Here is a 17539-nt window from a genome sequence, read left to right on the forward strand (position 1 = left end):
GTTTCCCATCTCAGAAAGGGCAAATGTACCTGAGGCTTTGGGGAGGAACAGGAGCAAGGTATCAAATTAAAAGTCAATAGCAGGCGGGCCACAGTGGCTCAGCAGGCAGAATTCTCGCCTGCCAGGCAGGAGACCTGGGTTCAATTCCCAGTGCCTGCCCATGCAAAAAAAAAAAAAAAATCAATGGTTATATCTTTATGATATTTTTCCTGATCTTTACCTCACATAAATTCCAAAGGATTAAATGAAACATCCTGAAAATCTGTTAATAATCTGAAGGGCAAAAACTGGAAATAATAAAACTGGGAAAAGGTCCACAGCAATTGTAAAGATATTCCTTGAGACAGCCTTTTTAGGGGACAATTTATTAACATCATTGAAATTTAAAAAACTGGAAATAATAAAATTGGGAAAAGGTCCACAGCAATTGTAAAGATATTCCTTGAGACAGCCTTTTTAGGGGACAATTTATTAACATCATTGAAATTTTTAATGGTTCACACCATTTAACTCAGAAATCCTGCTTTTAGAATTTAAGAAAATAAATGGAGACATACATAAAGATTTAGATTGATATAATTATTTATCACATAATTACAATCTCAAAAAATTGGCAATAACATAAACTTACAGTATTAAGTGATGGATAAAATTAGGGTTCAACTATAACATGTTGTTTGTTGTTCAACAAAGCAACCCAGGATATTACATCATTTTACAATGTAATTTCAGTATTCGTTCATTCATTCTTATTCTCTCTCTCTCAGGTACATACACACACACATGTACGCACACACACATAAAATGCATACACACACACACACGTGTGCACACATCCCAACAGCCCTCCCAAAGCCTGGAAGGAAACATACCAAAAATCTTTATAATGATCGTATCCGGTTCTAGAGATAAATTTTATTTTCTTCTTTAGATTTATCTGTATAGTACCAAATTTCCATCAGTGTGCATGTGTATTGTTCTCTTATAGCATCCTTACCTTTTTCTACATAGCATTTAACAAAATTTCTATATATATCCTTATGTTTGTATTTACTTAATGTAACTCTTTCTAATAGAATGCAAGCTTCTATGACAGCAGGGTCTACAGCTTTTATTTTTTTAACAATATATCTAGTTTTATAAAAAACTGACTACTGAGGGAACGATTGAGTGGGGTACTGTTTGCAAGGCATGGTTATGTGTGGGGATTCTAATGGGCTGACAAGCATCGTGTTATGTCTAATTCCTGGCTCACCTGCTCAAATGGCAGGACATTTTCCTTGCTTACTTTGCCTCCTACCATCAACACAACTCATTGTTCTCCATTCAGCAAGTCTTTGCCATTCCTCTGTACTCATTAGAGTCCCACCAAGGCTTCACTCCTCCACCAAACCATTTCCCGGCTGTTAAACTTGTCTCTAGCACTTACTAAGACCTCTCACTTGGAAGATCAACATTTGCTGAACTTTAACTGGATTCCAAGACTCTTTTAGAGGAGGGGTTGGTAAGCCACAGGTGACACCTGATTTTGTAAACAGTTTCACTAGGCCACAGTCACACCCATGTGCCACAATGTCAGAGACCACCTGGCCCTCAGAGCGTGAAATATTCACTATCTGGTCTTTATAGAAAAAGTTTACTAACCCCTGTCCTAAAACATCTACATACTTACATAAAATAGGAGATGATACCAAACCTTCATCCTACTTGAAGTTTATTCTTAGGACATTATGGGATCCAAAGTACATATCCAAGAGCTTTGTAAAAAACAGAATATGCTATAAGAATGTAAGGAATTACTGTGATTATTGTAATATGCCTAAATTGTTCTTAAGAACATACATTTTTGTGTCAGAAATACCTGCATTTAAGTCCTGGGATCACTGATTGCTATTGGGCAGGTTATGCAAGTTTTCTAGGCCTCAATCTTCATCAGAAGAGCAGAAATTCATTCCCTCCTTCCTCTTTCTCTTAATAAATGTGTAATGAGTGCTATTTGCCAGGTACTGCATGAGGAGATGGATAAACAATGGTGAATAATACCTACAAGTCTCACCTCATTCAGCTTTAATTGCATATGTTTCTGGCAGTTGTTGTAAAGGCTAAATGATATAATACAGAGTACTTAACCTAAATCTTGGCACACTGCTACCACCCAGCTTATAGCAGCTTTTCCTCCTCATCAAAATTACAGCAGGAGCTCTTTTAGAAGACTTCTCCACAGCTGACATTAGATGAAACAACGCCTTCCATTCCTTCTGTAAAACGAAATCTAAAGCACGAGAAATGCTCCCAGCTTATTTAATAGGCTAACGTCTGGGTACAAAAACACACTTCTGTTTCTTCTGGTTGAGTTGCATGTTTACTGAAAGCCAGTTATGTTTGTTCCCAACTCTCTTGATGCCAGTTATTCTTGTGATTTAATTAAGTATCATGAAAGGTGATGAAAAGAATGGTACAAAAAGAAAGAGAATAACAGTTTCAAATGAAAACTAAATGAATGCTTTCAAAAGACTTGACACAGAATTATCTAATTAAACATGGGGGAGAGAAATGATTGGGAGACAATCATAAATATCTAGGCCTCTCCAGTGTCCAGTTTCTCATTCAACCTCAAGGACACCAAAATTGGACATGGTCTTTGTCATTTTGGGTGTGGCTTAAGCAAGAAAAAGAATAACCCCCTATCAGTAGACCCATACACAAAGATAAGACTGTGCTAGTCATCAAAATGAGTTAATACTGTTTGAAATAGGTATTATCATTTTCCCCCTCATTTAATCTTTCCATCAGATTATTGATTCCAAATTCACAGAGTAAAAGAGGAACTCTTTTGTTTTTACTTAACTCAACATAAGTGCAACAGTATGTTGCCTCATCCCTTCCCAGATTTTTATAGGTTAAGAAAAGACTCAGAGAGATGGAGGGGACTGTCTGAGGTCACAAGCACATTGCTGGAGGTGGGTCTAGAGCCCAGGTGTGCTCCGATTCCACACCCCAGCAATCTCAGATAACAGAGAGATAAACACAGTTCAGTCTCACTTAGGCAGACTTATATGGTTAATTTCCTTTTGAGATGGACAGAGTGCCAACTGCCCAAATACAAGGTAAGATGCTTGATAGGAAGAACTTAGTCTTAAACTTCACTATACACCCCAGCACACTTCACGTAGCCCCCAGCAATAAATAATTACGTCTTGAATTGATGAATTTTTTTCCTACAAGCCATAACAATGGAAGAAATTGGGGTCTTCCTGATTTCTGAAAGAACCAGGTTCATGTGGGGTTTATACCCTCCTCCATGGAGTATACAATAGCAGGGAGAAATTCTATTGTGACTATCAGGCTGTGTCATTGAGAGCTCAGCCTCACTGATTGGCACTTGCTCCTCCCTTGTCAGTGCAGCAAGATGAGCAGCACCCTGCTCACCAGATGGTTATTTGTTCCACCAGCCACCTTTGCTGCATCCCTGATTTGCTCCAGCCCAGAAGAGTCTCCAGCATTCATGCTGCAAGGCAGCTCCTGCCAATAACTTTGCCAAATGGCTCCTTTCAAAGTCATGGGCTGCCCAGACAGACTGGCTCCCCCATCTGCAGCAAATTTTGGCAAAGAGACATTTCCATTTTTGGCACTGCCTCTTGGCTGCACCAAAGCCGTCTTGCCAAAAGGATGATCTGACCCATCAGTAAGTATATCCAGGCCTGAGGTCACTGAAAGCCTATGCCTGTGTTCCCCCATTTTCATCCCTGAGAAGATAGGAGAACATATCATAGAGGCCTACAGGATCACAAACACAGACATAATACATCATAGAAACCTAGAGCTGGACAAACATATAGGGAGAATATCTCTCCTCCCCTATCGTCAACCTTATCTCAATAGATTAGGAAACTGAATCCCGGAGAGTAAAAGTTACTAATTATAGTTGAAGAATTGGGAATAATACCTAGGTCTTCTGACTTGCCTTCCAAATCACTGCTTATGAGTCTGCATTGCCTTTCAATTTCTCCCTCATTTTATTTTCAAAGATGATAAAAATCAGACCCTTTGTATTGGTATTTATTCAAAACTGTATTTCTTTTACAAAATGCATGTAGTACAAATTTAAAAAATGTTTTTGCACGAGGAAGAACATAGGAACGTCATTACTGCAGGGTATTGAAAATAGACAGTAATTAATATTTAAAAATTTTAACTTATGTGTGAGACTAAAGCAAAAAATGTTTATTTGGTATAAAATTTATATTTTGACCAGTGCATTTCCTAATATAACTTATGTAGACAGCTTAACTAAACACCATAAGTACATGGAACCTTGAGTAGGGCATGAGATTTTGTTGGTTTGTCCAGGTGATGCCCTGATGAATCCCAGAGTGATTTGAACAGTGAATAAAAAAGTATTTGCAAAGTCCCCTTGGGGGAATGGTGAGAAAGGGGAAAAATTCAATTTCCCCAAGTTGAATTCTTGATATTCTCACAAGCAGTGTGGACAATCAAAGCTATAGGCTGAGCCCCCAATCGTGGGGTTTGTTCATATGAAACTTAACCCCACAAAGGATAGGTCAAGCCTACTTAATATTAGGCCTAAGAGTCACCCCCAAGAGAACCTCTTTTGTTGCTCAGATGTGGCCTCTCTCTCCAGCCAACACAACAAGCAAACTCACTGCCCTCCCCCAGTCTATCTGGGACATGGCTCCCAGGGGTGTGGACCTTCCTGGCAATGTGGGACAGAAATCCTAGAATGAGCTGAGACTCAGCATCAAGGGATTGAGAAAACCTTCTCGACCAAAAGGGGGAAGAGCGAAATGAGACAAAATAAAGTGTTAATGTCTGAGAGATTCCAAACAGAGTCGAGAGGTTATCCTGGAGGTTATTCTTATGCATTAAGTAGATATCACCTTTTTAGTTAAGGTGTAATGGAGAGGCTGGAGGGAAGTGCCTGAAAATGTAGAGCTGTGTTCCAGTAGCCATGTTTCTTGAAGATGATTGTATAATGATATAGCTTTCACAATGTGCCTGTGTGATTGTGAAAACCTAGTGTCTGATGCTCCTTTTACCTACCTTATCAATAAATGAGAAAAACAAATGGAATAAAAATAAATAATAGGGGGAACAAATGTTAAAATAAATTTAGAGTGAAATGCTAGTGATCAATGAAAGGGAGGGGTAAGAGGTATGGTATGTATGAATTTTTTTCTGTTGTCTTTTTATTTCTTTTTCTGAATTGATACAAATGTTTTAAGAAATGGTCATGATGATGAATATGCAACTATGTGATATGAATTACTGATTATATATGTAGAATGGAATGATCATAATAAAAATTAATTAATTTTAAAAAATGCATGTAGTCTCAGAATCAACATAACTTTTATTTTAAACAGATGTGTCCATGTACCACATTTAGAGCATCTACTGCAGAGTTTAAGGACATGGATTTTAGTATCAGATAGATACGGTTTGGGACTTCTATTCTGCCACTTACTGTTGTGTGAACTTAGACAAGTAATAATCTCTTTCTGCTATAAATTTTTTTATTATAAAGGAGGAATAAGAACAGTGTCAACCATAGAATTGTGAGAATTAAATTAGAAAAATTAAAGTTCACAGCCTATCCTTGGTACATTGAGAATAAACCCTTCACAATTACCAGCAATGAACATTTTTCTTTTCTAGCTCACAAGTTCACAATGATATTGGAAGACACTGTACGGTGCGCATATCAATATATATACCAGGTGCACTGATACCCATTTTCTACATTAGGAAATTCTGGTTCATGAAGTTAAATAACTTTTCCAAGGTTATGCAGAGAATAAATGGAGGGCCAGAGATTTCTTCTTACTATTTTGCTAAGAAATGAATACCATCATTGTGGCTTACAGATGCTAAAATCAGGGTGGTGAACATTTGCACAAAAATGTATGTCCGTGAATAATCAACGCCATATCATATATGACATAAAAACCTGGAAACAATTCATTTTACGAAAACCTGGAAACAATTCTGTATCAGTCCACAATGGAACTACTATATAAATAACAGTTGCATCATGTTATAGAGGTACTATGCGGCCATTAAGAAGAACAAGTCAACCTAAGTGTCCTGACATGGAAAGTATCACTGAGTGGAAGGGGGGAGCAAAATAGAAATAAAACAAACATTATGATTCTCTTTATGCAAGCAAACAGCTCTCTCCCCCATTGATCTACTTGAACATGCATATTTAAATGAATAAAAATGCACAGAAGGTGGCTATAAGGAAGCACAACCAATTAATTGTTAACCCCCAGGGAAGGAAAGTGGGGTAGATATGAGGAAGAAGGGAAAGTCATGTTGCTCTATCTGCTTCCATGTACATGGAACTCCGTTCAAGTAAGGAATCATTAATGCATTTATTTTGTTGTTGTTGTTGTTTAATAAAGATATAAAGGCTTAAAGAAATGTGAATGACACTCAACAATATAGCTGATGTGAACCAAAAGAATTCCTAACTTGGGTTTCCTTGGCCCAATTGAACCAAGGATATTGGACTGGTGATATTTTATATTTAGGGATGCAAGTTCTGTCTTTTTGACCAGCTGGGACCTCTCAACATCTTGCTGCAATATTCCCTATTAGAGCCATTTACAGCGTATCCATACCCTTGTACATCTGTTACCAGTCAGAGCTGAGCCTTTACATGAGGTGAAGGGGTAGCTAGCCATTCCGTGACTTCTTCAGGTTGATACTACTTAACAGGGATTCAACAAGACATGATGGAGGAGCCTGTATGGTATCCCAGCATTAAACCCAGTAGAGCTTGGAATACTTCTTCTCCTAGGTAAATCATTTCACACTCCATCTAGCAGATTCCATCTTTCTCAGATTAATACCTGCCCATATGGGCCGCTCCATATCCCGAGACTCCACATATCTTTTTTCTCCTTATTCACATAGCTGCCTTCATCTCCTTTTATTTGCTGTAAGCAGTCAGGTCTGTTTGTGCCAAAGCACAGAACTGAGAGTCGACTTCTCCCTGCCGATATTTACCCCTCCCTATTTCTCACAGTGGTCCTTCCTCCAAAGAAACTAATCAAAATGAACTAGTTTTTCATGGATTCTACACATGCAAATCCAATTACCATCACTCCCAGTTCCTTCCATAAAGAATCTGGAACATAAGAACTCAAAAGATCCTTAACAATTTAAAACAAAGTTCTTAGCAGCCTTGTAGAAAGAATTTGAACTTCCAATGGGATAGCTGGTCTGTTATGCCAGAGCTGACTTTCAAGTCTGATTCTAGAGTTCTTCTGGAAGGGTAAAAGCTGGAAATTTGGTGGCAAAGAAGACAATTTGGTGAAATCAAATTCATTAATGAGGGGTGAGGGGGGCACGGTTGGCGAGACCCTCTGGCCAAAGTGAAGCCTTGGATACCCTCACATTTATGTGCAAAAGGACCTACTGCCATCACTCAGCTGCCTCGGCTTCACTCCTTTTGCACTGGCCCAGGCAACTATATGATTTGCAAGGAGCCTGAGAAAATGTATGTCTAGGTGCCCTGTAGAAGCATTTCATTTCAGTCTGGTGAATAGCTTTGTTAATACAGCTAAGCTAGGGGTGAGGGACATTGAGAAGGCTCTAGAAAACTAGTGAGTTCTCACACCTTGATTGCACAATTCCATAAATATTTCTCTTCTTCCTTATTATAGAGGAGAATAAATTTAGGGAATAAGTCAGCTAAGGGCTCCAGCATTCATTGGGTGGGGGGAATTCAGCTCCCTTCCTGTGGGATGATGCGGAAGGCCCAGAGATATGCACTGCAGTACTGGGGAAAGAGAATGGGTGAACAGGCAATATGGGAATATATGTGGAAGACAGAATGCAACCTGCATTTCTTCCAGAAAAAATCCTGACAAGATGGAGTACAGGTGGGCAATGAACACAGGCCACAGTCCATATAGTCCTGGGCTTCAACCCTGGTGCCATTACTTATACGTATGTGAACTTACACAAGTTGCTTTGCTTCTCTGAACTCTGAATTTCTTATTCTGAAATGTGAGGCTAATATGAGATACACTTAGGATAATGTCTGGAACACAGACCGTCCTCAATAAATGCTAGTTCTCTTCCCTGCAGCTAAGTGTCTAAATTGGACCCTTAGCTTTTTCTTAAATGCAAATACCAGAGTCTAGGAATGTCAGTCTATAGCTGTGCTCTTTTCACTAAGCATTACCAATATTTTGACAGGACTGGACTAATATTATTCACCCCAGGTTCATTGGTACGTTTCTGACCGGCCCTCATAAAGAGCTTGAGATTGCCCCTGGGGACCTGGATGCTAATAATGAATACTTGCTAGTGATTTTCAATGCACTCTGGTTATTATGTTTAGTAGCAGAACATTTGCCATCCCCAGAAAGGTCATTTACAATAGTATAAGGCAGCTTCTTCCCACCTTCCATCTCAGATTTTTCTGAGAAAGGCAGAAAGCTCAAATGTTTCATCCATATGCATTGGAAATACCACTCTGATCTTACATTTGCATACAAATGCAAATGGAAGCAACTTAAGGAGCTATAGGGCAGCTCTCCATCATATGACACCATCTCCTTTTATTTTATTTTTCCAGTGTCTTTTCACATTGAAGGCCATTTTCATGTACCTCTCCAGCTTTATTCATCACAACTTTTCTCTTTCTTGAGTGTGTGTCAGATAGAAAGAGAGACCCCACACTTGTTCACACTTGAACACACTTTCTTGTGTTCCTCAGAAGCTACATTTCACAGATGGCTCGGATCTCAAGCCTAGAGATACTGTAAAATCAATTCTCACCCAAACCTGGACTCTCATTCCAGCACAAAGTTGAGAAATGGCCATATAGCATTTTCCAATAATTTTAATGTGTGGTTAATTACTTCATACTAAGGCAGTCTATTCCACGTGAGACACTTTATGTTACAATTTCTTTATATCAAGCCATGATCTGTTTCCTTGACATTTCTCACTCATTGGCTCAAACTCAGCTCTCTGGAATGCTCTCTCCCACGCCACCTCATCATTCACATGGTTTTAAATCCCATTAATATGCTGGTGACCTCTAATTCCAAATATATATATTTTGTCCAGGTCTTCTTCTGCGCTTCAGACCCAGATATCCAATTACTTACTTGAGAGACTCACTGTGAGTCAGGATGTCTCACAGCCCCTCAATTAATCAATTTCCAAAGTCGGCTTCCTATTTCAGTGATGAACCCCACTATGTATTCATTCTTGTAGCAAAATCCTGAGGGTTGTCCTTGACATCACACCTTCTTCATCCACAGCAACTTTATCACACCAGGTAAGAATGATCTGTTCTTCCTCTAGCATATTCCAAACCCATCCAATTCTTCCATCTCCATTGCTGCCACCATCTTAGAATACCCATTGTGTTGACTTCTGGGGGTGGGGGGTCATTCCAATCCCACCCAATGTTATTCCTCATCTATAACCCATATATACACTTTCAACTTATTTCTGAAAAGAACTTTACCCCAAACGGACACACAGCTTATACACAAAGGTAAAACCATTGCGATTTTCCCTGTAACAGGAGCTGATGGTTAAAGGAAAATGAGGCAGTGGAACAGAGTGGGCTTCAGAGACAGTCCTGAGTTGGAAGAAAAGCATTTCCATTATGTGTGTGACTTGGGCAAGTTAGTAACATCTCCAAGCTTCAGTTGCCTCAGTTTCCTCATTTGAAAATGGAAATAACAAAAGAACGACATCCACCTACCAGGGTGTGGATACATTGAAATGCTACATACAAAAAGCTCAGCATCCTGCAAGGAAGATAGGAGACGTTTAAAGAAGGAAATTTTAAACAGGGAGGAAACACAGGAATAGAAGGGGAGAGTGGTAATTTCATTATCCATAATAAAAGGAGTCACCGGGAATGTCCCTAACAAATGCATTCTCTTTCTGAGAGAGACATAATGTCCTTAAGCATTTGCATTGCTCTTAGCTGGATGAATCTGCCCGCAGCTACCAGTTACAATGCAAATTGAGCTCCAAGTCCTTCACACTAACTACACAGTAAAACCTTTCTGCTTTAAATAGAATACTGCAGTGTGGAGTGATCTGAGCAAAGGAAAGGAATATTAGAGATAAATGCAAAGGAAATTTTAGGGGGAAAAAAAATACCCTGACATATCTGAACTGGTAGGAGGAAAATGCACAAATATGAAAGGAAACAAAAAGAAAAGCAAGGTCTATTAGAAGGATTTAGAAGCTAATTCTCCAGTAAATGGGTTTAAGTTAGTAATGGGGAAGAGAATTTTGGGGGCAAGATCCTAATGAAGAGAATTTCACAAAGAATATTTCGATCTTATGCTGTTCATTCAAATTGTACTAGCACTTCCTAAGGTATTCATTCATTAGGAGAGAGACTCTTTCCCCTCCAGCCAGCACAATTTCACAAAGGTTTCTAATAGTGAAGAGCTTAAGACCACAGAGAACTTCCTGTTCTACCATCTTATGCTATGTCTATCATCAAAGTTCAATCTTTTCATTCTCATACCTTTACTAATATCAGATAAAAAAAAACAACTGAAAGATTGTGAAATAATTGTTTGTTTAAGCTTATATGTGGGGTGTGTATAGGTAAGAAATTTAGATTTTCACATATCAGAAAGATATCAGAAAGCAGAGTACTTTGCTCTAAACTCCTGCCTCATTTTTGACTGTATGAATCCAGATATCTATTCAGAATCAAAGTTTTAAAAAATGACATAAACTAGGCAGAAAAAATTAGGTAGAATCCAGGGCCCTGAAAGCAATAAGGAACGTCATGCTAACTCATCTACAAATAAATAATGAGCATCTCCTAAACACATGGCCCAGATTTAGCCATCTTCTCTGGTCGGCGAGTTCTCTCTGCCAGAACTTTTGAAGCATAAAGCAATTTACCTCATACAATGCATGAAGTTGGCCCTTTTATTTTATTTTTTTGTAGTCACAAATGGAAAGAAATATTCCTCAAAAAGCCATTAGACCCAAGGACAACTTCTCTCTTGGAAAACATGCTCAAACTCTGTTTGTCATAGCCTTCCTGGTAACTGAGTCAGTGACAAAGTGCCGAGATTGTGGCAAAATATCTTACAACCATATTGTCATCATACAAATAAAAACAATCCGCAAATATAGTGCTCGGTATGGAGGAGGGATAGGCTGGACATTTTAAAAAAACCTCTAAGCTGCTCAAAGCTGGAGCTCATACAGCTCTGCTTACTCTGTCTCGCACTTAGGGGCATATTAAGCCTGATGTTCTTTGATAATCATGATGAATGTTGGGCACTCTATTTTAAACTTCGAGGATGTTTATAGAAGATGTTATCTTTACCCAAAAATTGTGCCTTTCTCTTTCTTTCAGAGCTTGAACTCTTTCACTAACATCACATTTCTCTAATAGTCTCTTGATTGGATTAAACATTGTAGATGTATTAGCATCCCAGAATAGTAACAATAATTTAAATTAATAAACCTTGTTACAGTTTCCTAAGGTGCTTCCATAGACATTTTCTCACATATATATTCATATGTTAGGCCCAATGCAGTGCTTTACATGAGTGGCTAGGGATGTTTGCTTACAGGTAGCAAATAAAGGCAAAAATGCAAAAGTCCTGGCATTTGAAAAAAAAAATTCCTCCAATCTCTATTCCCACACAAAAGGTAGAAAGATTCCACCTGCTGACTTTCTCGGCCTGCCTGCACGGCACGCAGGCTAATGTCAGAACAAGCCGGGAGAGAGTGAAAAAACAATTTCACCTCTTGGCAAAGCTCAGCTTGCTGAATCCTCTCGCTTTTTGCTGGCTGTTGATTCAGCAGAAACTACTGCTGCAGAATTCATAATGGTGATTTTTAAAGGCCCCACTGATCACATTGCTCACCCCACGTGTCAGATTCATTCGCTGGCCGCCAGAACACTATTTCCCCAGCCACCTTTTTATTTCTTGCTAATGCACTTTCAAAGGGAGAGGGTCTTGCCTCTCTGAAAAGGGCCTTTTGGGGGTTGGATTGTCTGAGCAGGTAACAGGTCCAGAGAGATGAATGGACAAGAAATGAAACCATGCCCTCTCTGAAGCCAACCACAGAGGTTAGGCTCAGGGAGGGGCAGACGCGCTACCCTTCTGGGCCCCTCCCTTCTTATCTCTGCCCCCTCACCCTCCAAGACCCCTGCGAGCATCTTGGAGGAGGGGTCATCTGTTTTCTCTGGGTCATTTTCCCTGCTGGGGGCCCCACCCTGAAAAGCCGAATCCCCGAGGGCCTTTTTAACTCCCGGGGGCTGCGCGTCCACCTGCTGCTGAATGCCGGGCTCTCGCCTCGCGGAGCCGGGATGGACGTCCGCACACGGGTGGCTGCCCTTTGCAGCCAAGCCCCCGCCCCAGCCCCGCGGCCCAGAGGAGTCTCCGCCACTACGCGCCCAGCTGCCCGCGAAGCACAGCGATCCGCAACTTGCGCCCAGCCCCAGCGGCGGAATGCGGCGGGGCTGGCGTTACCTTCGGTCGCATAGCTGTGGTCGCGCAGGAAACTGTTGTTGATTTTGCGGGTATCAATGTCCTCCTCCATTGACAGCAGGCTTACTTGCGTGGGAACCAGAAGCCGGCAGACAAGTATCCATGATCCCTCCCCGCAGCCAGTCTCACAGGAGAGGGGGGCAGGGGAGCCAGTGGGACTGCACCATGGTCCGAGCCTGAAGAGGAGCTGGAGAGGCGGAGAGAGAGAGAGAAAAAATCCAGCAATGGAGCTGTCACCTCCTCCACTCGGGTTTTCCGAGGCTGCCGCGGCTCCTCCCGCGGTGCGCTCACTCCAGCTCCAATTCCCAGCGAGGATGCTACGCCTGCCTCCGCTGCCTCTGGGTGCCAAGATGCGCGGTGCCCCGAGGGGTCTGGTCCCGTCAGCCGGTGCTGGAGGCGCTCAGAAGCGGGGCTGGGGAGATGCCCAACAGGTTCCTCCCGTTGGCAGGCGCTCCAAAATGCAAAAAAGATCCCTTCTTCCCCCCAGCCCCCGGGAGAGCGAGCAGCCGCGACAAAATGGTGCCTTTCTGGACCCAAGCTGCAGTGGCGAGATGGCAGGGGCAGGATTCAGGCTTGCCTGGCCCGGATGAGGGTGCTGGTCCCACGAGAGGGCGGCTCCGGCGGGCGGGGGCTAAGGAAGCCGGCGGGGAGCTGGGCAGGGCGCTGCGGCCGGCGCCAGCGCACTCACCCTCACACCCACACGCGCGCACTCGCAGCTGCTGCTGCCGCTGCTGCTGCTGCAGAAGGAAGCTGGAGGCGGCTGGTGCATTAAAGGCGAGGCTCCTCCCAACCGCGTCAGCAGCCCTAGGTCTCTTCCCCAGCAGCAGTGGTGGCCGGGGCTGAGGCTGCGGCGGCTCTCTGCTGCAGTGGAGAGCACGCAGCGGCGAACCCGCGCCTAAGCAGCAAGCAGCTAGCAGCTAGCATGCAGATTCACTTAGAAAGTATAGGCGCGCTCTTCCAAACTGTCCCCTCCCTGATAATGCAACCAAGGGGCACTCTTTCTGCGCTTGCACCCGAGCCCCTAACTTGAAACCTTTCTCTGGATACCTGCTCTTTAGGACATCATGGGAAAATAGGTTCCCTTGGGTACACAGGATGTTTATATACAGATCCCTTTTGCCCACCCTTGCGTGATACAAGCGGTTTCTTGGAGAAGTTAAAGGGCGAGGCCTTGGGGTGCTGGAAGGCTCAGAAAGAGGCGAGAGAGTGGGAGAAGAGCTGCTAATAGCCCAGCCTAAGCTCTCTGTGCTAGGAATAGAAGGGGAACCAGGGGCCCTAACTTTGCAACTGAGTTCACTTCTGACTCCTGCATTCCAACAGAGTGTAACATCTTCAAACTGTAGGTGATTGATGTTCAGGAAAACGTCTATCTTCTCTGTCTCTACACAGGCAGAGGGCAACACAGGACTGAGTTATGAATCTAGCCAACATAGGGAGTCTGGAAAAGTTCACTCCCCCTACCCATTGCCCTTTCTTTTGGGTAAACTGCTGCTGTCCGAGTGAGATCAACACTCCAAGAACTTCCAATTTGCTCTTGACATGGAAGGTGCATTGAAGCATAGGATAGCGCTGTGCCCACAGAGAGATACTGCTACCCTGAGGGAATTTCAAGAATCCAATCAATATAAAAGAGACCTGTCTTCCCATTTCAACAATAAGGAAAATGCAGAATTGCCCCCTCAACCCATGTTTCCCCAAATTGCAAAACAATTCCACATTGGGAAAAAAAAAATTGAGATCGTTATTTTTGTGAAACAACCAAAATCATTTATGAAACAACCAAAGTAGCTAGAAAATCAATTTGGAAAAGACATTTCCCTGGTTTCTTCTTGTAGAAGTTATCCATTTCAGTGGGTATCATTGCAGGGAAAGACATCAGCAAATGTCTTGCTCAGTTAAGCTCCACAAGTTCAGCTGGATGAGCCCAGAGGGACCTGTGAGTTAATTATATACATACAATGCTTCGGCTAACACGATTTAGAAAGTATTTGAAGTTCAAAAAAATGGGAAAACAAGTCCTTAACTGAGGTTGGGAATTGTCGTTAGATTTCCATGAGGAAGAAATGCTTCTTGTAGGTGGAAAATGGCATTTCTCCCATCTCCAAAAAGTGCATGAAGAAAAGGCAAGACGGTAGAAGTGTGTTCTGATATATTTTCGGGGCGGGGGGGGGGTAGGGTGGAGTTCAGCTTCCAATAGATTGCATTCCAATTTCATCTGATGGTTGTCTTACATGCTTGTTTTACTATTTGTCCAAATTTCACATATGGAATTTCAGTAACAGATGAAGAATGGTGCAAGATGATTTAATCCAGTTCAGGTGCTTCATCATCAGTTGCTGTGACTAATTCTTCCACATGATGAGCTGCATCCATCTCCAAGGCTCTGGTATTCAGTTATTTTGCAGGTACACTGTCCAGCTTCTCTTGGATTTAGATATAATGGTGGGGGAGAAGGAGGAGGTAACCAAGGAAGGAGAAGTTCAGCTCACCACTTAGTGTATCAAAGTGGTGAGAGGACAACTTGTCTTCAGTTGAAATGTCCTGAAGTTTCTGTAGGAGGCCTTGGTAACGTTAGTATATGGGAAATTTTTCTCCCTTCTCTTTCTGGTCTAAATGGGAATAGAGCTGAGTGGTGAATCAGGCCGGCCCAGAATCATTGGCTTGGTTCTGCTTGGGAATTTTCCCCTTTAACCAGTGAGGGAAGTGGCCACTCCATAGATTGGTCCTCTGGGTTTACAAAATTTTCCCTTTGTTTCTAACAAAATTCCTTCTGCATTTATTCGACAGTACAGGCATTTCTCCTCAAAGACACAAAGTTCTGAGAAGGAAATTAGAGCGATCTCCATCAATTAAGTAGATTTTTGAGGCACCTATTTTGCACATCACCCTTAGCTACTATGAGCAATGACAAAATCCACCCGAAACCAAGAATGGCATGTGATAAAGGAGGTAAGAGGGTGGAAGAAGCCCTGCGCAAAGCTGTCGTGGTGAGAGGACTGATAGTCCTATTGTTTTCAGACTCAGTGACCTTCTTTCTATTCCTTCAGCATGTCAAGTTCTTTCCAAAAGTTCTTGACTTGGCACATGCTGCCCCCAATGCTCCTTCAGGGTTTCATCTCAGCTGAACTGTCCCTACTCAAATGGGGCATTTCCTGACTATTCCATAGTCGCTGGTATTTTCTGTCACCATATCTTTTTTTTTTTGTCTTCCCCATGGTACATTGCACTCTGTAATATTTAGTTATTGTTATCAACTGTTCCCATGGTATCTCCAACAGTATCTGGCACTTGGTGCTCAAGAAATATTTCTTGAATGGATAAATATTTCTTGAACTAATAAATAAGTTGCTCAATTTATTCAGTGATATTAAGGTTTTAGATCCCTACCCTTATTAAAATCTGTGCCACCCCACATACAACAAACTACTATATGACTAAAATTTTTCAGCTCATAGCCCCTTTTTCTATGGAAATAATTATTTCTATTCATCTATGCATGCATATGCACCAAGAATGTTCATTAAGCACTTACTATAAGCCAAGAATTGTTCTAGATGCTGGGGATACAGAAAAAAATAAATGACAAAAGAGTCCCTACAGGAAACTTAAATTCTATAATCTTATTTTAATAACATGAACTTCCTTAGAAATGCAACCAATGCATTATATATCAACAGACTACAGCATAATATTAAGTGTCTGGGCCCTGATATCAGGCAAAAGTGGTTTTCTGCCACTTAGTATTCTGTCATGGAGCAAGTTCCAAGATCTCTCTAAGCAATAGTTTCCTTATCTGTATTAGGAATTGATAGCATCTTCTTCATAGAGTTACTGTGAGGATTAAATGAGATAATGGTTGGAGAAAATATTACTTTTTGAGTATCTACTTTCATTGTCATCATCACCATCAATATTCAACAAATATTTAAGTACCTACTATGAAAGAGTCTGGGATAGGTTGGAGATTCAGGAGTATCAATGCATGAGATAGGCAGTCATTTTTAGCCATTGTGGAACTTAGGGTCTAATTTACAGTCTAAGTAATGTAAAAAGGACCATAGGCTATAAAAGGAAAAGCACAGGGCCCTCTGCAAGCACATAATAGGTGGGCCTAATTCAGGCCTGTGCTTTACACAGAAAAGGGCAATTACAAACACACAGTTTTCTTGAATTGCCCAATTCAAAATGACAACTTGTGACACATTTTCTTTTTAACCATCCTTGTCATGCTCCCCATCCCCACCACTCACATATAAACAAGGGCTTCCTACACCCAAACCTTTGAAGTCATCCTGTCCAATTAGCACATTAAATTATCCACAGTTAAATGCTTTATTAAAACTTTTGACCTCAGCCAGTCTGGAGATTCTTAGAATAGGTCTAGGTGCCAGGTAGCCCTGGTTTATGTCCCAACTCAGACACTGGTGAATTTCGTGACCTTTGCCAAGTAATTTAACATCTTTCAGCCTCTGTACTTGCAAAATAGCACAAAATAATAGGACCCACTTCACAGTGTTGTTGGGTGGCTTCAGAGTCAATGTAAAGAAAGTGCCTATCCAAGTTTGGCCCATAGCCAGGCATCATTAAAATGTCAGTTCCCTCTCCTGACAGTGCCCCCTCTTTCCATCATCAGAGAACTGGAGAGATACACCAGAAGTCAATCATTCATGTGAACAAAAGTGACCTAGGAATGTGAATTTTACCACCTACCAATCTATCTTAATGAGCAACTAGAAATTGGATATGAGAAAATTTACCATCTTGCAAAAAGCTCTTTTTAAGCCAAGAAGTCCTGTGCAAACGGAAGAAGTTAGGGTTATTGTTTCTTGATTTTCACATTATGTGTGTGCACACCTAGTCACATTTCTCCATCAAGCAGGCATATGGAATCCCTCTCTAGACTCACTAAGCACTGAAGTCACAATTGTGCCTCTGAGGTGGTTTATGTATCGACTGCCCTGAGGATGACCTGTTAAGTTTCTAGTAGGGTTTGCAATTCCTTT

At 41.5% G+C, this 17539-nt stretch overlaps 1 protein-coding gene across 1 annotated transcript in view; it reads right to left on the minus strand.

Annotated features, from left to right (window-relative positions):
* PPP2R2B (protein phosphatase 2 regulatory subunit Bbeta) overlaps positions 1-12723 on the minus strand; it is a 275813-nt gene extending 263090 nt beyond the window's left edge. Inside the window, exon 1 of the mRNA XM_077137974.1 lies at positions 12519-12723. Coding sequence (XP_076994089.1) covers positions 12519-12588 — 70 coding nt within the window. The 5' untranslated portion in view covers positions 12589-12723. The remainder of the gene's footprint in view (positions 1-12518) is intronic.
* Between the last annotated feature and the right edge of the window lie 4816 nt (positions 12724-17539).

This window comes from Tamandua tetradactyla, chromosome 20 (genome assembly GCF_023851605.1).
Source record: "Tamandua tetradactyla isolate mTamTet1 chromosome 20, mTamTet1.pri, whole genome shotgun sequence".
NCBI lineage: Eukaryota > Metazoa > Chordata > Mammalia > Pilosa > Myrmecophagidae > Tamandua > Tamandua tetradactyla.